This window comes from Antrostomus carolinensis, unplaced genomic scaffold (genome assembly GCF_000700745.2).
Source record: "Antrostomus carolinensis isolate BGI_N321 unplaced genomic scaffold, ASM70074v2 scaffold17094, whole genome shotgun sequence".
Taxonomy (NCBI): domain Eukaryota; kingdom Metazoa; phylum Chordata; class Aves; order Caprimulgiformes; family Caprimulgidae; genus Antrostomus; species Antrostomus carolinensis.
In genome coordinates, this window is record NW_010308857.1 from 20,048 (window position 1) to 43,376 (window position 23,329).

Consider the following 23,329-nt stretch of genomic DNA (forward strand, 5'->3'; position numbering starts at 1 on the left):
GTATGATTCTTCTGTAGCAGACAAAATATAATATTAGTCATTTTAGCTTAAAGAATCTTAAATAAATTAGAGATTTTGAGGTTTTTAACTTGACACCTCTCTAATTTTGACACTTGTCAGTGTTATTCATAGGAATATTTGGTCCCTTCATGGATGATCTCTCCTGTTAGAGCAACAAAAAAAAATTCTGCTTTGAAGACCGTTTCAGGAGAATATTCAAGAGAAAAGACAGCAGCTCCTTACTCCACCCTATGTGCTCTTGAGCTGGCTGTGTGCCCGCAGCTCTCCTGCTGCCCATTGTTTTGTGATAGTTCAGGTTGTGATCTGTAACAATGCTGTAACAAGTTCCTGTGACCTGCCTCGTACTGAAATACTTGATTTTCTTTGTCTCTTCTATCTCAGAGATTTTTTTTTTTCTTCCACTCACTTGTAAAATAGTGATTTTTATTTGGGTTTTTTTTTTTTCTTTTCCCTGAAAGCAAGAGGTAATTGTGTAGTGGTAAGTGGATAAGCCACGTATGTATGGGTTACATTAATTTTTATATAAAAAACAGTCAATATTCACTATGTATTATCTTTGGTAGGATACATGGTAGGAAGCCCTTGATGTCTGAGGTAGTAGAAATATACTTGCCAAGTCCATAAATAATTTCAAGTTCAGTGAAGAGTCTTTGATGTGTTGAATGACACACAACTTCAGAAATAACAGTGCTCCAATAAAACTAGTTTTTCTTCTCTGAGCAAAGGTATTGTGTTAAATTTTTAAGCCCTGAGTCTACAGAGGTTTAGGTGTGTGCATAACTTTGACTAGTGGCTAACTTCATTGGCATGATTAACTATTTCATATGTAAATGTTTGTAGGGTTGAGGTTTTAAACTGGATATATACATCAGCCACTAATTTTGAAGGAGTGTTGTTGGCTCCCTCTGCTCTCGGTGGTTATATAAGCTAATATGTATCTGATTTCTGAGTTTGTCTGAATTCAGCTTATAGTCCTTTGGTACCTGAAAAACTGAACGTGCATTTTAATTACATATTTTAGATCAAGTTAAGATCTAGAATGTCCATAGATGCCAGCTCTCAGTGTATAGTATCAAAAATCAATGATCCTTGGGTACCTCTATAAAAATATTTTTTACTTTGTTCTAGATTAATTAAAAGTACTTTGAAGAAAAAACAATTTTCTGTAAGTGGAATGGATAGCCTTGTGCTAGTTATGCTTTATATCTAAGGAGATCTTGATTATCTACTTCCTCCTCCAGTACTCTGGTGGGACAATTTCATAAACTGGCAGCTAAACCTTTTCCTGTATAGCATATTAATAAAGGGAGGGGAATTTTTAGCAGTGCTAGCAGTACGTAATGCTGTCTGTTTTGAGTTGTAGAACTTGCTTTCTGTCTATTCTGTTTTCTTCATGGGGAACCATATTTGACTGTTATCAAGACGTACTTTCCCCAGTGTAGTATTTGATGCTACTCCTCTCTGCCATAGGAAGAACATGAAGGTAGGGAGAAAGAACACTCATGTACCAAGGAGAAATTCTGCGAGGGCTTTGAGTACTTAGTACCATACTCTTTTAAAATACAAAGCCATTTTCCATTCCCTTTAGAAGGCTGTTCATCTTTTCCTAAACATAATTTAGCAAGCTCTCCAGAAGGCAATGCACAGTCATACAGAGTTTAGCGCTAGAATTTTGTAATCTCTTCTCCAACTACAGGAGTTCTTCTTCAGAACATAAGAGGCCTCATCCTTCTTCTTTACATGAAGGAGTATTTTGAATGAAGTGTAAAGTACACACCGAAATCTCTATTTAGAATTACCTGCTGTACAGGTGGAGCTAGAATTCAGGTTTCCTAACAGCAAGGTTCAGTATAGTGTGAAAGGCAGAAGAAAGTAAAGGAAGAACGTAGGAGCTTTACAGTGTGATGACAGTATAGGGTCTGACTCTAGATATCTAGGATTCAAAGAGGAACTTCTGTATTCTGATGTTCTAATTTTTTTCTTAATCTGTGTCTCCATCTGTTCGCTTTGCAGTTTTTGACTTATAGGACGTGTGTCATTTGTGTAGAGCATATTGTATTGAATTAAAAAAAGAATGAAAAAACAACTTGATTTTAAAATAACGTTGGTACAGTGCAATGCTAGGTTAAACTTTCTCTTAAAAACTGAAAAATTAGTATGTTGGAGATACTAATTCAGCACACGTGGTATTAAGCAATTAGACTTCTTGAATACAAATAGTAGCATATGGGGAAAGGAAAAAGATAGTACTTACCAAAAGGAATTCTGTCCACATAACTATGCTGATGATTTAAAGTATTACAATTTAGTAGACCCAAATCTTTGTAGTCCTTCCATGTTGTTTCAGCACACTGTATATACCACAGTGTATATAAATTGTATATACACCACACTGTATATACCATTGGCAAGAACCTAGAAGAGCTCTACTCTTATAGCCAGTAGTCCAATTTGTCTTGTCTTCGGTGTGTTTTCAACAGACAGTTTCTAAAATCCACATTACAAAAAGAAGTAGTAGTGAAAGCAGAACTCTGTTTTTTTTCTAAAACACTATAGTACAAATTTTTAATGAAAGATTATAATTTAATTAAATATCAAGGACCTTTATGATTGTTTTTATTCAAGTTGGGCTTTTGTCATGCGATTAAATTGTCACTGTCCAGCATGATGGCTTTAAGCAAAGGAAAAGGACGTTGAAGTAAGGAAACCTCCAAGTTAATCAAACTGAACTCAGCTGAGATAGCTGAAGCATTTGATTTTAATAATTGAGCTGATTGTGAATGCACATCAGTTAAAGCCTCAGAAGTGAGGTAGTGATCTTTCTTTGTCGATGTATTGGTACAGATCTGAAGGTGCACATACAATTACTGCTGCTGGGCTTGTTTTTTAATATTATATCATGATAAATAGTATTTTTTTAGAAGAATAAATTTGTTTGTGGTTTAGAAATTATTAAATAAACTGTGCTCATCACTGAGGCTCTCTAATGAAACAAGTAGAAAAGTTGGTTTGCTTGAGCAGTAAATTTGAGACCTGTCCTAAGTTTCTGCTAGAACTGGTTATTTAGTTATCTCAGACTAGCTAAACTTAGTAGAGGTAAATTTTACGCTTTAATTTTACATGTAGCCAGATTAGTGCATGCTTTAGAGGGGCAATGTGGTGTGTAAGAACAAAGACCTCACATAAGGCTGTTTTTACAACTATTCCATCAATTAAAATGGAAACTAAAAACATGTGATGCTTGTAGTTGAGGCTTCCAAATGGTAGTTCTGTCACTATTGTCCTTTAATGCATTTAGCTCAACACAATTCTATATATATTTTTTCAGTGTCAAAAATCAACCTCATAAGTATTCCTGTTCTGCATACCAGACAGTGGTTAGGATATTTTCTCCATCCCTAGTACCAGCTAGAATAGTGGTCTTTTTCTCATCCCTTTCTTTTTACTCTTTCTTTTGGAAGAGGAAAGGGAATGCTCTCATCCTATGAGCATTTCTCTTTCTATAATCAACCAGTTTGAACCAAGCTGCCAAATAAAACCTATGTATTTTGGGTCATATTCCCTTTATAATTGTCTATAATTTATCATTATTCAATTGTTTTTGAATAATGAAATATTCAAAATAGCAGAACAGTATTGACAACTGCCTATTTTTAATTGATCTGGACTCAGCTTAGGAAGATCTCTCTTGAAAATACCATAATAACTTCAGAAATATTGTATTCAAAATGTAGTAGAATGTGAGTGTTAGCTATTGAAATGCAAAATGACTGGGGAATCACTCCAGCCTATGACTCTCTAGATCTAGAAAAATACATGCTTAGAAGAGATGGGATGGTTTTTAGGCTGTTGGTGAAATTGTCTGCAGGTTTTTTGGTCCCAGTTTATTTTTTATTACACTGCTCCATTGTAGTTATTTTGGATCTCCCACTACCGGTGCTGCTGAATAGTTTTATTATGGTTTCTGAGTGGTGTCTTTGAGGCAGAGCTTTACCACACGCTAGCTTCAGCCTCAAAGCCAGCTTAGCATCCCCTCTGCCCACAGCCATCCCTTCCCTCTCCTCCACACCATGATGTGCCACCCTCACTTGTGCCAAAAAAACTTCCATTGGGTCCCCAGCGTAAATCAGACCATTGAACTGATCCAGCTTAAAAATAATCCTGGTAGCCCTTACTCCTTCACACTTCTATTTTGGGGAGGTTATTTTTAACAGGGATCAGTTTTGAGGGCCAGTTTACGACATGGCCCGTAGGCACTGTGGTACAAATGGTGTAACATGTTAACATACAGGAGGGTCAGAGGTGGGAGTAGGAGTCCTTAAAATCATTTTGACACCATAATCTTCAAGAAAATAATGAGAATATAGTCTCAGTAAGAAAATGTGTGAACTGGGATCTCTGCTGCCAAAAGTTTTCCATAATTATGGGAGCAACAGAACAAAATTATCTGTCCCAGGAGATAATCACCCTGGTGTGTATAATGATAGATGTGTTATTATTTCTATCTAAATACATCAGAGAAGAAGAGGAGAGCTGTTCTGGTTTAACATCATCACTAGCTTTATAATGTAATGACAAACATACTGACTCTACTGGGGGACTTTTCCCATGAGGCTATCTTAAATGTCACAGATTTTGGGGTGAGGAAGTAGGCAAAACACATTCTCTGCTGGGTATAGCCATGGGAAGCTGGGAGACAGAGCCTGGTTTCTTGGGTGTCTGGATAATATTGTATGGACGCTGGGCAGCTACCACAGCACGAAAATACAGGGCTCTTGGTGTGTGCTGTCCAGACTTGCTTTATTATTTTGAGCAAGTCAGCTCGCTGTCCTGACTATCACTTTCTTTTTAATGCTATATATATCTTGTAATCTCTGAAATAGTGATTATATGTGTCTTCGAAATGTATTTAAGCCTTTTCAGGTGCAAAACTAGTAGAAAACGTGGATATGTGAAGTATTTTTAACTCAAGAATGTTACTGTTGTTAACAAAAACAAATGGGGAGTGTTACAGACAGTATCAACAGTGATGTGATACTAGATCCTCTGAAATAGTCTTTGCTCTTTTTTAAATCTCTGTTATCTTGTCTACACAGAGCAGCTCCTTCTAAATGGACTTCTAGATAATCCAATTGAGTTTACTTGATCAGAGCTTAACAGGACTTAAATAAAGCTGTTTTTCTTATCCTTTAATAGCAGAAGTAGATTCTTGAATGACGATTGCTTAGAGTTCTTTTGAAGACACCTTTTAGTATAGGGACTCTGAGGCATAGAGCCACTTGACTTCGTTTCTGTTTCTCATAATAATTACTTCTTACACATGTTTTAATTTGCAAATGAATCTCCTGAAATCTCTAATTTTTATCCACATGGGTAGATACTCATGGTTTTTTCTTATGAATTAATATAAATATCTAGCAAATTCTGACATTGCTAACCTATTTATTGGAAGTGATTTTTTTAAATTTCAGCTTCAGTCTGCAGTACCCTAAGTTTTAGGGTGAACTAGCCCATTGCATCATACTAAGAAATATTCTAGTGACACAAAGCTTTTTTTAATGAATAATCAAAATGAAAATATATTGAATATAAGCATAAAGTAGTATCTGATTTGTTGGGTGACTAGACTTCGTTTTAGTAAGTAAAAGCAAGAACTGTTACAAAACTTAGATTTTAGGTTCCCAAGCAAATTCCTGGTGGCCATCTTTTTTGACAGCAGTTGTCACAGGAGCTGTCCCCTGGAATGATGAGCTTTCGGATGCGCAGGAATTCCCCAGTGGTCCCACGCAGCTCTCGCACACGGGGATGTGTGTGCTGTGACTCAGGGGTGTCTGTGTCTGTTAGTGGCTGGTGGGTGAATTCTCTACAAACCACATTCAATACCATGCATTTTACTGGTCATGTTCCTTTTGGTCTGTGAAATAATAAAGTCTTTGGGATTTCTGTAGGAGCATGCATAATTTATGCAAAGCTCTTTTTATTTACAGAGGAGAACTTGATTTATTAAAAAAATGTAATTCTTTAGTAAAATGTATAATTAGAAACAATGTGTGCATATAAAGCAAATGAACTTTAGTATGGGAAGTTCTTTCTTTTTACACATAAATGTAAAGCTAAGTAGAAAATATTTGTGCTGTATCTGTTTTAAATCTGTAGGAAAAAGTTTGAGAATATTTTTTCTGAAGAAAGTAGAAGGCTATCAACTAGTGGCATCTCTGTAGGAGGAATTTCATAAATTGTTAATTCAGTAAAATGACATACATATTTAGGCTAGTCTTTCAGAAGAACAGTAATGTTATAGTACTTTGGCTTTAAATATAGCCTAAATCATGAGTATATGTGTATTAAAAAAAAAAAGACAGTCATCCTTCTGACTTCTGTGAACAGAAATGAGATGAAATGTAAGAGCTAAGCAGCTTTACTAATTAGCATTGCTCTTCTGTATAGTGATTAGTCTCCTGATTTGTTTGCTGCAGTACTTCTTGCTACACCTGGTTCAATTCTTACATGTGGCAGCATCTGCAGAAACAACTCTTATCCCACCTTCTGGTAATCCAGATTCTGTTGCCAATAACAGCAATTTCTAACTGCAGTGAAAAACGGGGATGCTGTTACTTATGCTTCAGTTTGTTATATACAATAAAATAAAATATATTCTGTGCATGAAGGGAAGATATTTTTTGCTAGAAAATTAAAGAAATGTACCCTTTGAATTCTGCCATGCTTTCACTAAGGTGTTCACATAATTCCATTGAAATTCCATAAAGTGTTTCTTTAAATTGGAGAATCTACAATCCAGGACTTCAGACAATGACATTATCTGCACATCTTTTCTGTAGTGCAGTCATTTCTATAGTACTAAAAACCCCCACCCTCTATTTTGCTTTATTATTAATTTATTTGATTAGTATTTGAAGTAAATGCTAATACTTTATTCTGCACTTGTATTTTTCTCCAGTGAATTACCACCATACCATATTTATAGGTTCATAAGTTCACATTTTAGAAATTCATTTGAAGAAATTGTGACTTAATTTCTCTTGATACATCTTTGTTTTCTTCAGACCAGTCTTAAAGAACGAGAACAGATTAATTCAATTTCTGTTGAAATAGAAGAGCTGTCAGCTGAATTAAACAGGAAATAGGCATAAATTTAATATAGAAATTCTTAAGCATTTTCTGGTTTTAATCACAGTAACAGACTATCACAAAATATTGGTGAATGCATAGACGAAATAAAATTTCACCTGTGAGCCTGCCTGGTATTGCAGTGGCTTGAGAAGAGTTTCTGTGAGAGGTTCTATGAAGGCTTAGCAACGTGTAAATACGCTCATTGCCCTCTGGACATGCTTTTTGGGCATAAAACTAAAAGTGCCTGTGGGCATAAAAATTATGTACAGACACTTGGAAATGTGATGGTAAATATGCTTCTAAAAAAATCATGACTTTGGTATTTTAGTTTAATTTGCATCATGTCAGATGAGTAAAGGATGAACTTGGATGAGCATGGAAATAGCTAAAAAGGAAAAAAGTGAAAAGTATTGTGACCATTTTGATTCTGTGGAGTACTCTTTGACATGTCCCCATCAGTGCTAAATTTAAAGTTGTTTTTTGCTATTCCAGTACCAAATACAATATATTGTATTATGGCCAGTATAGTGCAGTCACCTTTTTACATGCAGCCATCTGTGAACTTCCCAACAGGGGGACTTTTACATGGAACAGAGCAACAGGGAGTGTGCCACTAATTCATGAAGTTATGAAAGAATTTAAAAAACATGTCAGGTCCCAAATCTTGAGAGAGATCCCCAAGTACAGGCCTTTTCCCTTGACAAACTCGAATGGAAGTTGGCGAGAGCTCGTGTGGAAATGAAGATGTGTGGGTGAACAGGCATTCGCTTGTGTATTTGCTGCGTGTGCGACGCTGAGTTTTGAACCCATGGGGTTCAACCCATTATTTGAAATGGCATTTGTTTTTAGCACTGCATAAGGTAATAAGTTCATTTGATTTGACTGTTTAAGTTTATTATGTATTCATTACACAAAAAGCAACTAAATGACGTAGTATGAAGGACATTTTCCAAACCCTAATTTAATGTTCAAAGGAAATTTCTCAGAGTTTTATTAAACCTTCCTCCTTAGCCAGAGGTCTACAAAAATAGCTGGTGGTTGAAATGCCTCTATTACCACTCTCTACTGCCCCGAGAGAGAGCTGGAATGGTATAGAAGACTTCTTTGTGAACCTTTTATGCTATCATTAAGTTTAATCCATTAATGAATTGCCTTCTTTCCATGTACAAGTATACTCTGAAGAAGCAGAGGAACATTGATTACTTGGTTTAAAATTGCAGAGGAATCTTGATGAAATGGGGAGTAGGGTCCACTTCCATCTTAGTGCTTTCACCAAAATTGAGTTCTTCCTCCTTAATTGGCATGATCTGCTTTAAATAGGAGTTGTGTGAAAGGATTAAATCTGAGCCATGTTCTAGTATCAGCAGATTAAGCTTCTGTGACAATTAAACTTCTTCTGAAAGTAGAAATAAAAGAGAAATACTGTGATATTACACTAGTGAGGCCTTCTAACTAAAGGCACTTTGTAGATTATGGGTATGGAATTGTGTGTTGGCGCATTTCTCAAATACTGTGGTGTTTTGAAACTCTTAACAAAGGGGAAAAATGAAAGTTCAAACTTCATAGGAGTTTCTTAAATAAAATTCCCTTCCCATTGTCCGTTCCTTGCAGCCACAGCCAGTTTTAATCTGTGCTACTAGAAATGTTGAAGATACTGTAAGCAGAAACCCAAAATATTTCAGCATCATTCTTCTTTTCTAAGCACGAAAAACTATTGATAATGAGACTGAATCCTTCCTGAAAATATTTCTGACTCAGTTATGGGAAGTGCTGAGTACTCTGGCCTCTCCCAAAGAGTTTTGTATTCAGCTCTGGACACATGCCAGTAACTGGAGAATATCTTCAACTATTTGTAGGTATGTGTTTCCTTTGTGATATCATCGGCATATTTTCCCTAAAATAGCAAGTAATAATTAACACTTGTTCACACCGTTAGGAATGCAGATGTTTCCCTGTTCAAGTAAGTGGCCTATTAAACTGTCTGATTTGACAAATTTAACACATTCTAGTATCCCTGCCCAAACACAGAGAGAACGAGGAGGTGCCATCACTTTCCCTCTGAGTGGCCTTACAGTCAATAGTAATCTCTTTATTTCAGATATAAGCAATGAAAAATAAATCAGTTTGTCATGTATTTACCTATCCTGGAAGGAGAAAATGGACTTGTGCAGTTTGTCTTGGAATGCACTGTGCTGCCCTGCCGTCCTGTGACCTTGTCTTGGCCTGATGCAGTATGTTAGTGGAATGCTGCAGAACTGCCTGACTGTCATGAAAGTAAAGTTCATGTGTCCCCACCTTGCAGACTGGGTTTGTAAAAGGTTTTAAAACCAATGGTCAGTGTTATTTTTAAAAGCTAAACACGTCAGGAAACAAATGTCCTCCAAGATACAATTTTACAGTTAAGAGCTGGTTTGATTTGGCCTTTAATCATTAGGTTTGTAAGTGGATGACCTATTGAAAACTCTTATTATGAAATGTGCAACTCCATGGGACAGTGAACTTTGCCCGGGAATTGAATCCCAGTTTTAACCACAACATTGTGTAATGGTTGTACACACCTTTTAGTAGGTAAGGTTTTTTTTCAATGGCATTGACTTTTGCTGGAATTAGTAAATAAGCTATTCTAATGACAGATCCACCCTATATTATATTTTACAAAAAAAAAGGTAATGTTGCATGTCCATGCTAAGGTTCCTGTGAACATGGTGTCATAGTCGCAAGAACTGTGCCAGTGTTTTTCCCTGCCAGCATCCTAATGCCCATGAAACATTGCTTCATAAACTTTTTTTTTAAAGTCTCTTGAGTATTTATATATCTGGAGGGAACAAAACCTTGTAGACAGTATGTCCAGTTCTTCTCTTTCATTTTCTACTAAAATTTTATCCTTTTAGAAGGCTTCTCAAAAGCTGATCTTGGTTCCTTTATTTTTTCCCAGGCCTGGAGTTTGTCTCTTGAGGATTATTTTTTCTAACAACCAAAACACTCAACCTCCAAGTTCTTTAACACTTTCTCTGGTTTGACTTTTAATAAAACTACTGTTTACCTGCTGCCATTTATTCAATTTGCTACAATTTTCTAATGCAAGTAGGTTTTTTAACTTGATTAGACTGCATTGCCCCTTTTCTAGTCCAGAATTGTGTCAGGAAGATCTTTCTGGAACAGAGTACTGTTTTCCAAGCATCCCTTTTAAAATTATAATTTCAGCTGATGGATTTTTTTTCTGCATAGATTCCTGCAAGTGAATACAAGCTATTTACAAATGTTGCCTGCTGGATCATTATATGGGGAAACTTTCAGCAGGTGGGGACAGTGTTGTCTAATAAATAAAACATTAATACTGAAATACATGTCACATAAATAGGACTTTTAAAGTATTATCACAGTGCTACAATGTGATGAGAGATGAGACTTCCTCGCCATCAGCAAGTCATAGTTACTGGTACTTCAGTTATCTCAGTAAAACCAGCAGAGGTTTACCCAGACAGTGGATTTTCTGAGGTTTTTATAGTTTCACAGAAGCGTAGCCTGTTAGTTAGGGGTTGTGCCTGGAATTCAAACTACGCCCCTGCCCAGCCTGAACACATTCAAAGTCAAGCCCTGTTTGTTCTCTTCAGATTTGTGTTACATTGGTGTCGTTTTCCCCGTGTTCTACACGAGGATTTCTCCCTCTTTAGGGTTATGTTATCGCTTTGAAAAGTGTAAAGTTTGATCTGGTGATAAATAAATGCTACAATCTTGACATAATTCTTCGGAAGAATTCAATTTCACCTTTCTTGGTGATGCCATGCTCTCATCCCTGGTGTTGACTTTTGTTACTTTACACAGCTTCAGCTATAGTTTAAACAGGATCTTGGGTGTGTATTGTGTAACTGCAGCATTTTTTTTTTTAAATGGAAAATGACATAATTTGAAATATTTTTTTCACTTTTAAGTATACATAGGGGAAGAATGGATAATATGACCACACTTCGCAAATACTATGGATTGTTTGGAACCTAACATTTAAAACCTGTTTATTGTGGAATGGCATCTCAAACCAAATTGTTATTTAGTATTATTTATTTTAGCTATTTTGTTAGGAGTTCCATTTTATAGTGCAAGGGAAACCTGTGTTGATGCTGCTGTAGAGTCTGTTATATTAGAATGTGCCAGCAAATGAATCAGTGTTATGGAAACAAGAACCAGACATGTAAGGACTAGTTTTCTGGCTATTTATTTTCAGGAAATTTGCCTGCTACTTTTGGTTAATTTGTTTCCTAACTCATTATTTTAGAGATGTTGTACAAATTAGACCTATTTAACTCAAAAAAAAAAAAAAAAAAAAAAAAAAGCCCCAGGAAAAAAAGCCAAACCTGTTGCTAACTCGATTTTTCTAGTGGCCTCTGAAGCCCCTATTTTACCTAAAGGCATAACAAATCTTGTGGTTTTACTTCCCTTTCCTGAGAGTAGCCCCAGGCTACATTCCATGACTCAAATGGGATGCTGAGGATTTCTTATGTTATTCTTTTTCTTAAATATTATTTCAGAATTGTGGTTAGTGTAGGTGTATTGGGGAGGAGGGAGAATTTGGTTTTTTGCAAGTAGCTACTATGTCTTAATTCCAAAATCAGTCACAAGTAAAAATAAGCTTCTAATAAAGCAAGAGTGGAACTCTGTAAGCGCAGTTACAACTGTTCTTTGCGGGACACCTTCCTAGTTTACAGCTGTATAAACTGGGTCAGTGTTAGTCACAAAATGTAGGAAGATATAGTTGATGTGGCCTAAAGACAAAAACACTGTTAATTAATAAACGGCCTTCATATTTGGCAATCACAGGTCATGTAGTTTAGTTGTAAAAACAAAATGAAAACAAACAAACGCCAAAAAAAGACCAAAAGAAACACAGAAAACCCATCCCAATGTGTCTTAGTATAATAATCTATTACTCATTTCTCATTGTAGAGCTTGATTTTGAAATGCCAATAAAAGGTTCAAAGAATGTGGACTTAAATTCTTTTTCCATCCCACATGGACAGTTAATAACCCTATTGAAAAGATTGCATAAGTATTGCTGGTTATAGTTCAGATTAGCAGGACAGACATAAAAGCAGTATTAAGTATTTTATTGCTAATTTAGCCTAACAAAGCACAAACATTGATCATTATCCCGTTATTGTAATCCGCATATTTTCTTAGAAGTTAAGAGCTGCCCTTTAAACATGGGGACGACTGTTCTGAACAACATGTTAACTGTTCTGTTAAACTAACTCCTAGGCTTTTTATTATCAATGTGTTTATGCTAAGACCGGGAACTGGATTTTACTTTTCATCCCATTTTAAGAGTCTGATTGCAGAAACTACTGCAAATGTTTCTCCATAAGGTATGATGGAGTTCATAAGCTGTTTGAGATAATTACTTTAGGTCACTTCTCTACCAGAATGCCATAGTTGTAGTGAGGAAGGTCTTCTGTGCCTCATTTTTGTGTCAGTTTTATTGTGCTGTGACTTTTTTCATTGAGGCACTGCCTGTTTTCACTTTAAAAGTCTCTTTGGAGGTGATGAAGAACTGTCATGTTTTGTTGCCTTTTCTGTAAACTTATCTTTGCCTAGTTATTTGTTTACTTACTGAAATGCAGGATGAAGCAAGTATTTTGGGGTATACTTGGAGATAATTGGCTGGGCAGATGCTGACTCCAGTTGGAAGTAGATGTCTATTTCAGAACCATGTCTCTGTCAAATAGTTGAATTAACTGTCTGAAGTCTGCTGTAAGTTATCTTGATTAGATGGGAGATTTAAATAGTGTGCATCCCTTTGAATCAGCTGCTGTTTCACCAGAAAAAAATCTCGAACAATTGACTATTCAATTTTTCAGTTTCCCAGCTTTGTAGTGATGAGTTGAGTGAGTCATAAGATGTTCTGTATCAGACTACTCTTACTTCTAAAAATAAATATATAAAACCAAACCCAAAATGAGTTTGGTTCAAATACAGTGAGATTCCAGATAATTCCCCCCTCTCTTCTTCACTTTTTCTTCCTACTCCTTTTTGCTTTGGAAAGATATTTTCCTTACTATGCTGTGATACAGTTGAAGACTGAAGGTAATTAACAGTCCTCCAACTGCCAAAAAAAATTGAAGCCTTCAAAATCAAAGCATGCAATGAATTTAATTCCAGAAGTTGGAGAAAGAAAACTGTGGACTGGAATTTTTTGATTCACCTTTTACTTCTTTTAATGGCAAATTTTCATACAATCTACAAATACTAAAAATAAAGTTAAATCTTCTTACCTACTTATGAAAGAAATGTAACTGGTCTTTTTGTTCATGAGCAGTTAATAAAAGCGGGGAACAAACTGAAAAAATACATCTAATACTATATATAAACTTTGTAATTTCTTTAAAAGAAGTTAGAACATAGTTTTACCATAGAGAGTTAGATGTGTAGTGTGCATTTACTGTCATTAGTGTGTATGTGCAGCTAGTGGATATTCAATAGCAATAAAAGCAAGATGAAATTTACATTTAATAGGCTGTTTCCATCATTGTTATTCACAATTGTATAATCACACACTCACGTATGCATCTCATGCCTGTCAAAAAGAGGATGGTTTTAAAATCTGCATCACTGAATTTACTTTTAAGATGCCATTACCCATCTTCAAGGTGCCATCTGCTGTTCTGGTACAGTTCAGGTGTTAGTTAACATTCTGGTAGCAAAGGGATTTTTTAAAACGTTATTTTTCAAATGAAACCTTGGAGGTCACATTTGGATATGACCCCTTTCTTTGTACTACACTGATAGTAAAAGAATGTGAGAGACTGATATCCCAAGAGAGGGAGTGATTCCAAATTCAATGGAGGAACCTTGAAGCAGTAGAATGGCTGTTTAAAATAATACATTCTTTTTATTTAAAATATTTCTACTGTGAAGAGAAAGGGTGATGGGAGAAATAGAATATATACAGTAAGTCTTTTAAAGGTCATGTGCTGCCCTGGATGCAAAGAAGCTGATTTGGAATAGGTTACCTGAGCCACTTAAAATCAGAATAAAAGTATTTAGTCCAGAACACTTTAAAGGCTCTGAGAGATAGCCAAGAAAAGTCCATGGTCATTGATAAAAGTAATTCCCGCAGTGGTGTGTGTATTTAAGTCACTAGGCTGCTGCTGTTCTTTCGAAGTATTCAGAGTTCTTAGACTGATAGCCAGAAATAAATTACATATTGCACGTGCCCCCATTGGAGCCAAAGTGCATCTTTTACATGCAAAAAAGAATGGGCTTCTGGTCGTGTTTTGTACTTGTGTTACAGGTTGAACAGAACTGAAGCATTACATTTTTGGTTGTCTGCTTTTGTATCTTGGTTTATAATGTTTAAAGCTGACACAAACACAATCTAGGTTTGTATCACTGTATTTCTTCTGTAGTTCAATATTCTTTTACACTCTAAAAGCATAAATTCTGCAAATACTTTGAGTTAGGTGATACAGAGTTATATAGACATCTGTATATTATTTAGGCCCTGAACATCCTCACTAACTTGGAAAGTCAAGTAAAACCTAAACATCATTTTCTATCTTTATGTGAGAATTACCAAGCAGTAATGTTTCACTGAAGAAAAAAAATGTTGACAGCTAAATAAATATACCATGCAGTAGAGTCACGAGTTAAAGAACAGATGTTACCAAATAGAATTGATTATTAAAAATGCAGCAGAATTGTCATTAATTAGAAGTTAACCCTTTTTTCAATATACATTTGGGTTCAATCGAAATGATGGAGAAGCAGTTCTTTAAGCGTTAGAAAGTGTCAAAGTCAAAACAACTGAGAGAGCCAACAGAACTTGTAGTTGGGTTCTAAAAAATGTTTGAAGTTTTTTGTTAAATATGCAACCATTTACCATTCATTAGAGTGGTAATGACATGTTACGATTTGCCAGTTCTCTTAAAATACAATCCATTTTGCTAACACTATTTTTATTCTTTCAGGAGTTTTATGAACATACAAAAACACTTTGGCAAGACGAAGGTGTGAAAGCCTGCTATGAGAGATCTAATGAATATCAACTGATTGATTGTGCACAGTAGTAAGTATTGTTTCTTTTCTGCCATATATTGACTGCGATATACAAATTATCTTACTGAATGTTAATTACAGTGGTTTGGATGGTCCTGATGCTTATTTTTCCTTGCCTTGGAAAAGGAGTGTATGCTACTTAGTGAATTCTTGGTAGCCAACTATTCAGAGAGAAAAACGCATTCAGTTAGACAATAATATCTGTATTGAAAACCTTGCAGATGCCTTCAGATGGTCTTAATACAGGCTGACACCTTAATGCAGTAGACAATGGTATTGTCTCAAAGACCAAATTTCCTGCTTCTTCCACTTAGACTAATTCTTTTCCAAATGACAACTTGAGATACTGCAGCAAGTTTTAGTAAATTGGAAAGTACGTTGCTGTGAAACATGCCCATGTTTGTAGTTTGTGTTTTTAGTGCAGTTTATTTATCTGGAAACAAAGAGATGGCAGCAACAATCATGGGCAGCAGCTTGTGATCAGTCACCACGACTTCTGCTTGTGTGCCTTCATGCACATATGTGAGAATGATTCATTCTCTTTTGCTATTTATACCACTGTGATAATTAGTATTGTCATGAGAGACTGCTGCATGTTGTCATTTATTTATCACGTAGAGCAATATAGTATTGGTTCAGAACTTTCTTATATTAAGATGTTTGTGATAATATTGACCATTCCTAGTATTTTTGTTGTGTATACTCAAGAACTGCAGAATTTAAATTTGAAATATTAATGGTTAAAAATGTTCTTTGTTAGTTTATACTCTCCTTCTTTTGGAGAAGCTGAAATAAGGTTTAGTGGTCAAGGAAATGCAGGTTTCTCATTTCACATGATGATGGACAACTGTAGAGTGCCTACTACTGCATCTGTTAAACAGCATTTGATGAAATAAAATTAGTACAGTTCTTTTTGTTTGTTTAGGTAGACGTAAAGGTAAATCAATAATTAACTCTGTTTGAAAAGAGACTAGGGAGATAATTTTACTATGACTTACACAGTTCCAGGTCTTTAGGAGCCTCTTTGAAGTTTTGCCATTGTTTCTAGTCTGAATTTGTTTGATAGGTAGCAGTCTTTTGCTTTAGGTGACTAATGTTTCATCATTTGGCATGGATCTTTTTGCAAGTTCAGTTGTCACAAAATAAAAAATACTACAAGATTTTCGTTTTCTATCAACTATCCAGTAAATTTTGTCTTTCTAGTGTAAAGTTGATAAAAATGGGGGAAAACTAGTTTTGTTTCTGATGGTATTTGGTTATCTGTTTTTCTGGTTAGTGTTTGTTAATAGTCAACTTATATGAAAAACGGAAGAAGTAAATATTGGTAAGCACTGAGGGGGTTTTGTGTTGCCTTTTTTTGGAAGAGGAGCAAATTTTGTTCTGCCCTAAATGCCCAGAAGAAAGCTGAAATTCTTATCATCCCCATTTGCTGGACGTTGACTTTTTCATGGGTCAGCAAAGGGGGTGGCCTTCATGATGGTTTTACTGTCCTGCTCCATCTAGTGGAACACTTAATTCTACATCATGGGCTGTTGAGCCAAAAATAAACCTTGTACGTTGCTGACAAATTACAGGGTTTTTTCCTAAGATACCGTTGCTATCTCTTTCTGAAAATATTTTGTAAATCTCATATTTATTCAATTTGATAGTAAAGTATATGACATTATTTTCTTGCAGCTTTCTAATTACTAGTTTTGGTAGTTCTTGTCCTTTCTGGCATTTTTGATCATACAGTGGCATTGTTTTTAATAACAGAATATGCAAAGCAAGAGTTGTTTGGTGGTAAAATGTTTGCTTGGAGGTTAATGTCACTTTGAAATTCTGATCTTGTTTTTATCATATTAAATTTTCAACGGACTTGACAAAAATTACTTACTGTGAAATCTGACATGATTAATACCTTGAAATTAAACTGGTGAGCACACAAAAATGTAGCAAAGGCGATATATAAAATGTAGCTGAGATTTATCAAGTGAAGATTATTTTAATTGGAATGTGCAAGCTACTGTCATTAGGGCTTAACAGAAGTTAAAAGAAAGTTGAGAAAGTTGAGCAAACTGTGTTGGAGTTGTCAGTTCTTTCAGAGGAGAGTCTTGGGTTCAAAACACTTTCCCCTTTTGAAGTCCCTGTTTAAAACAAGAAAGGCATACTTAAAATGGAAGGCAGAAAAATGGCTTTTCTCTTTAAGATCAGTCTAGCTTCCAAAAATCCCTTCTTGCTCTTGAAAGTTGAATAAAATATTAAATATTATTGGATTCTTTGTTTGGTGAATTACTTTAAAATTCTAAGCAATGCTTCTTGTTCACAAAAATTAACTTTTTATAGTGGTTTGTAAAGTGTTTGATTTTTTTTTTTTTTTAAACTGTCATTTTCTGAAGTGTGAATTGTTTGGTGTAAAGTTTGTCTTGATATGGGCTCATTTAACATTCTGCATTTTTTGAATAAAGAAGGTTTTTCACTGTTGGAAGTGACACAGTTATATATAGGAAGCTTTTTGCAAGGAGATTCTGATGAATGTTTAAAAATCATTTTTGTCTGTCTTTTAGCAGGGAATAGCAAGGACTGTATATCTTACAGGGCTTTGTTTGGCTTTCAGAAATGTTAATATCAAAATGAAATTTGCTTCTGTTTCTGCCAAACATGCATGAAATGTGTGCAGAGCTTCTTCAGAGATCTTGAAGAGTTTAGGGGCTGCTCTGTCTCACCTGTCCTCAGGGAGCGGGCACATTGCAGGGCTTGTGCTCTGCTTGTGGGGCAGCTGCTCCAGGCAGCCGACTGCCTGCTGTCCTCTGGGAACTGGCACAAGTCCTTTGCTTCCTCTGATCTCCATCTTCTGTTAATGGTGTGATGGTGGCAGTGAGGTACTGAGAAGGACTTGCCTAGTTCCCTTCTGTTCGACATTACTGCTTTTATAATTCTTCTTTTCATGGATAAAAACTGGTTTTCCATGTAGGCAGCTTAGCTGTAGTCCAACCGAGGGTCCTTTCAGAGTTAAGGGCTGTATGGCATAGCTGCAGGGTGCTGGAGCATCTTGAAAAGACAAATATTGGGGAGATGGAGGCTTAAATTCTTGCAGAGTTTGTCCTAAGGAAAGAAGGGTACTAGCTGATGAGTCAGGAGCTCTCCTAGATGAACAAAGGGTAAGGGCATAGCCACTTTTTGCAGCTTGTCCTTTCCCAGGAAGGTGGGGATGAATGTAATTCTCAACCTGATGTGTTGTATCTACCTAACTTGAATGGAGGCGTTTAGAGTTTGGAAATGGTATTTTTCACCTGCTTCTGGGCAATAACTTTAAATACGACAATACTTCCTGGTGACTTGCCACAATTTTTCAGTGTCTCCTCATAAGAAGACAACGTTAATATGCACTGTTATCATTGCTGCACCAAATTTCTGGTTGTGTTTGCTCAGAAGAGACAACTTTACCAAAAGCCACAGGTACCATCCTGGCTTTCCATTTAACTGCAGTTGTGATCCTTGGAGGTGTGAAGCTGGGAGGCCTGGCCAGTAACCTCATCGCCTGGAGAGCCCTTCTGGTATCCTGCCCTTTATCCTCAAGCTCACTGGCTGAGATGAAAATGTCACTTCGGAGGAACCCTGTTCGTTTTGAAAGAGTAGCTGCCTCTGCTCGTCATGAGCTTTACTGTACTTCCTGCCCAGGCATATTTTACAGTCTTGAGAGGCAGAGAAAGGAAAGGAGGCCGTTTCCCTTTTCTTAACTGGACTTACTAAGTAATTAGTTTCAATTCTGCTTTTAGAACAGCATGGTCTGTGAGGTTGCCACTAGTTTCTCTCTGAGAGGAATGTGTTTTAGCTGTGAGGAGGGAGCGTTATCTATGAGGAGACCAGATTGCATTGCTCTTGCATCTTGGGGGGGATGTATATAGAAGACAACAAATGTTTGTACCAAAGCTGCCATGTGATACTGCTCTTGGCTAATAATAAACAGAAGAACACAGAATTGTCTAGAATATAGAAAACCCCAAATGGTGGTAAATAAATGATCTACTGTCCTTATTCCCTGAAGGCACAGGATTGCATTTTATATAGAATGTATTACTTAATATTAAGAATATAGGAGCCTTTTCCACTGTCAAGTGCCAAGACCTGTTTGTCAAATATATGCCTCGTGTCAAACATAAACAAACGTGATCTCTTTGAAATGCTGTTGTAATACTTCTCCCTCCGTTTTCATTTGTGGAGCTCTGTTCTTAAAGCATCACAAATACAGAGCAGAGCAGTCAGAGTGTAGGATCTCTCCCGTACAGATGTGCTGTTAGTGGCATGAAGGATGCCAGCACCATCCTGTAAGGTCTGACCCAGAGTCTGTGGATGTCCTGAAGAAAATTGCTTTGATATTGTTAGCGTTTGGATTAGCCTTGGAACAAATCAAAAGCCTGGGTACATGAGCCTCCTAGTGCTTCTTCTAGACTTGCTAATGTGAGGCTGTGCCCACAGATCCTTGAATTTTTTGTTTTAGTTAGCCTTGGCCACCAATTTGACTTTGTGCTCCATTTTACACTATGCTTTCTCTGCATATCTCCTAGCTGGCGCTTCCTGGTTTTGGCTGGAGTGGAAAAGGAAATAATGTGAGAGACAGTCTTTGCAACCCATTTCACACCCTCCGATATCAGGAAGGGCTGGAAGTAGCACGAGGGAGCCCATTCTCACGCTATTTCCTGCTGCAGGCCGCGACGGCTTTTCTCCTGCTGCCTGCCATTTCGGGGAAGGAGAAAGCAGGGGGAGGTGGCTGGTCTAGGTGCAGAGTCGCGTTTCTCGAACTTCAGCACCAGCAGAGCCCTTCTGATAACTTGGAACTGTGCCAGGCTGCTCCAGAAGAGTTTTATGAGAAGTATTTTTTAAGATGTTTGTTTTTAAAATACTTATCAAAGAAAGGGGGGGAGTGCAGCTATTAGCCGACTGCTGTGCAGGGCTGCTAAAGGATCAGCAGATGTGGGCGCACTGTTTTTCTAATTTCTAATTTGTTATGGGTTGTAAATTCTTTATATTTTTATTAAAATTTACAGTGTGTTTTATTTCTGGATTTGCTGACTTGTAGAGAGCAATTAAGAGCCCCGATCTGAGCACTTAATGATTTTCTTCTATGTTGATTTCACTTCATGACAAAGTTCCCTTCATGGAACATGTAGTAAAGTGTGTTTGGTGAAAGTCTCACCTTTTAAAATAGTGGCTGATTTATCAGTGGTACTACTGTTAACCTAGTTTCTTACTCATATTTATTACCTTTTTTTCATTTTACTTTCTTTCCACTCGATATGATTTTGGCAGAGTAGCTGCTCTTCTCTCTTCCAGCTCTGCAAGCTATGTCTGTATGTTCAGATTCAACAGGACAGGAATTTCCCTGGACTATATTCCTGGTGTACATGAGCTTCTTACGGACACTAACAGTTATATTGTTAAACAACCCCGTGAGGAAGAATAATATTCATGTCCCCTTTCACTGATATAGAACTGATGAGCTTGCCTAATACTATGTGAATTCTTTGGCAAGCCAAGAAATAGACCCAGATAATCTTAATTTCTAATCCTTAGTCTTGGTTATAAAACCCACCTTACTTTATACAGAGCACTTAGACATAACCGAATTAGGGTCTTCTCCCTACTCTTCTTCAGCCTGAGGGAATAGAGGATCATGTTTTAAACAAGGTTAAATTTAAATTAAAAAAAAAAATACAGCCCAGGTTGTATTTTCTCTGCAGTCTAGTGGAGTATTAGGTGCAGAAATAGGTTGCTGCAGATGATGGGAAGAACAGTAACTCCTGTCTTTGCATGACTTTAGTGAAGTCACTACCAACAAAATAAGCCCGGATATATAAGTAGCTGAATTATACTACTCCATGTGTCTGCCCTTTCTTGCTAACTGTTGATAGCAGGGATGTGCCTGCTGGCAAGTGCTGTGAAAACCAGATTACCTAAATTTAGCCAATAAATGGATTATGAATCCAACACATGTTCCCACTGTTGTCACAGCTAATCATAAATTCATAATTTCAAGCTACACTCAACCCCAGATAAACTCCTCTGTCTTCAAAATAAATTACATCCCAGTGTGAAGCAAGATAAAACAAAATGTGTCCTGGAATAGCTTGCTTGAACCTTACAAATTAGGAGCACCGATAAATGAAAATACTAAAAGTCATGAGCCATAATGGCAGAGAGACCTTTACAGGTCTAAAATGTGAATAATTTAAGAGGTCATACCACTGGCTTTTGAGGTCTGTGCGATGCCCACCGCATCATTCTGAATTACTGTGAAAGGGTTTGACTCTTTGCTCCAGGACTCTGATTTCTGCCTCCACTTTCACTCACTCTGCCACTTGTAATCCCCTTGCACCCATTGCCTTCATTCATTTGCCACTTTTATTTCTCCTTTGTTCCACACATCTGTTAATGTGTCGGTTCCTTTCTGGCCTTTGGCTGCAGATGCAACTTCCTTTCCGTGTCTGGTTGTAAGTATTAGGGATTTGCCTTCAGCTGGAGCCAGGGCTGACCTGATCTGAAGCATGAAGAAGCTGGGTTGGAACTTCTTCCCCAATTTCTTGGCCCAGTCCTGCATCCAACTAGTCCCACTTTGTCTTTTAGTTTAGGTATATCATTTGCTAATGCTTGCAAGAGTTACGGGTAAAGCCTAGTGCAAGTGTTCAAGGATGCCTGATTTCGTGGAAAAGGATGTTCATTTCTCCATGTGTTACATTTGCTTTCACACAAAAATGGAGCATTTGCTCATACAACAGCTGTTTCTTTGTTTCCATAACAAATTCACATGCACAAAATTTGCCCAGGTTAGGCACATACTTACTCAAGAGTATTTCTGAAACTTTGGCATGAATGTTAACTTTTTATTTAAATAAAATTTGTCCATAAAATAATTTTCCTCTGATACCTGTCTGTGTTTCTGTTTTTTTGTGGCACTCTGCAAACGTACAGATTCAAATGCAGTGGAGTTTTTTTTGTTGGTGAAGGAGAATAGTTGAAATGCAATACAGCAGGAGATGGAATATAAGCCAAACCTTCTCTTAATTAAATTTTTACTAATTTCTGCATTTTTAATGGCAACAGGTTCCCCGTTCCTTCACACTCTTCCCTTTTCCCATCCTCAAAGTTTTTGTAGTGGCATTAATTAATAGTGTGAGGGAATATGCTAGAAATAGATGAAAAAACATCTTTTGTCTACTGAGGACTTGGTCTCTTGCTCTGTTGATAGGTACAAGTTTGTAACAGAATGAGAATTAGTGAACTACAGTGTCAGGTTGCTTGTTCTGCATAGAACTGTGATTTATATACACGGGTGTATCTAGGCTAAACTTATCTGGTTAACTGCAAGACAGTTAGAGTTGCCATAGTGAAAAGTAGTGTTTCCAGTTTTAAATCAAGATGATTTCTAGGGTTGATTTTTTGTTGATTATTTGTTAAGTTTTGAGACTTCATAAATCATTTTTCACTTACTTAAAATTACTACTGTTTTTCAAACTAAAATATTAGTAAACAAGATTCCAGCTATGTGTTCAAAGCCCTGACTCAATGTGGGATCCATTTTGAGTGATTAATCGGTGTTGTTACAGACATGACACACAATAATGTGTTCAAGAAATTAATACATTGTATTGTTACACAAGATCATGAAATGCAGCTGCTAACATAGCATTACTACACAATTTTGTTTTTCTTTCATGATTGTAAAGATTAAGAAAAATTCAATAGCCTGGATTCATCCTTACAGGAAGTAAATGGAGTTTCTCCTACTGTGAGTTAATTCATTAACAACAGGTTTCACAAATGTCACTGATTGCAGAGATTCCTTGCTGTTCTGCCGAGCAGCCTTTCATCCTGTAAGCAGTGCCACGTGTTCTGGTGTGAGGGGATCTCACTATTGTAGTAAACAGCGTCCCAGGATACTAGTGCAAAGCTGAGAAATTGGTGGATTTATGGCAAAACAGGCCCAAGGTTTGGCAAGGTTTGACACGTTCAGAAAGTCACACAATGGGCAGAGCTATGTGACTGCTGAAAGCTCAAGATTCTTTGGCTTTCGTCACTGTATGTGGATCTTGCAGATGATATTGCCCTTTTTTCTGGAATTTTTTTTTTTTTAATTATTTTCACTAGGCAC

At 36.6% G+C, this 23,329-nt stretch overlaps 1 protein-coding gene across 1 annotated transcript in view; it reads left to right on the forward strand.

Moving 5' to 3' along the window:
* Positions 1–23,329, forward strand: part of GNAS (GNAS complex locus) — a 53,644-nt gene that overhangs the window by 1,410 nt on the left and 28,905 nt on the right. The window contains exon 3 of the mRNA XM_010165923.1: positions 15,114–15,211. Within this exon, the coding sequence (XP_010164225.1) occupies positions 15,114–15,211 (98 nt within the window). The remainder of the gene's footprint in view (positions 1–15,113; positions 15,212–23,329) is intronic.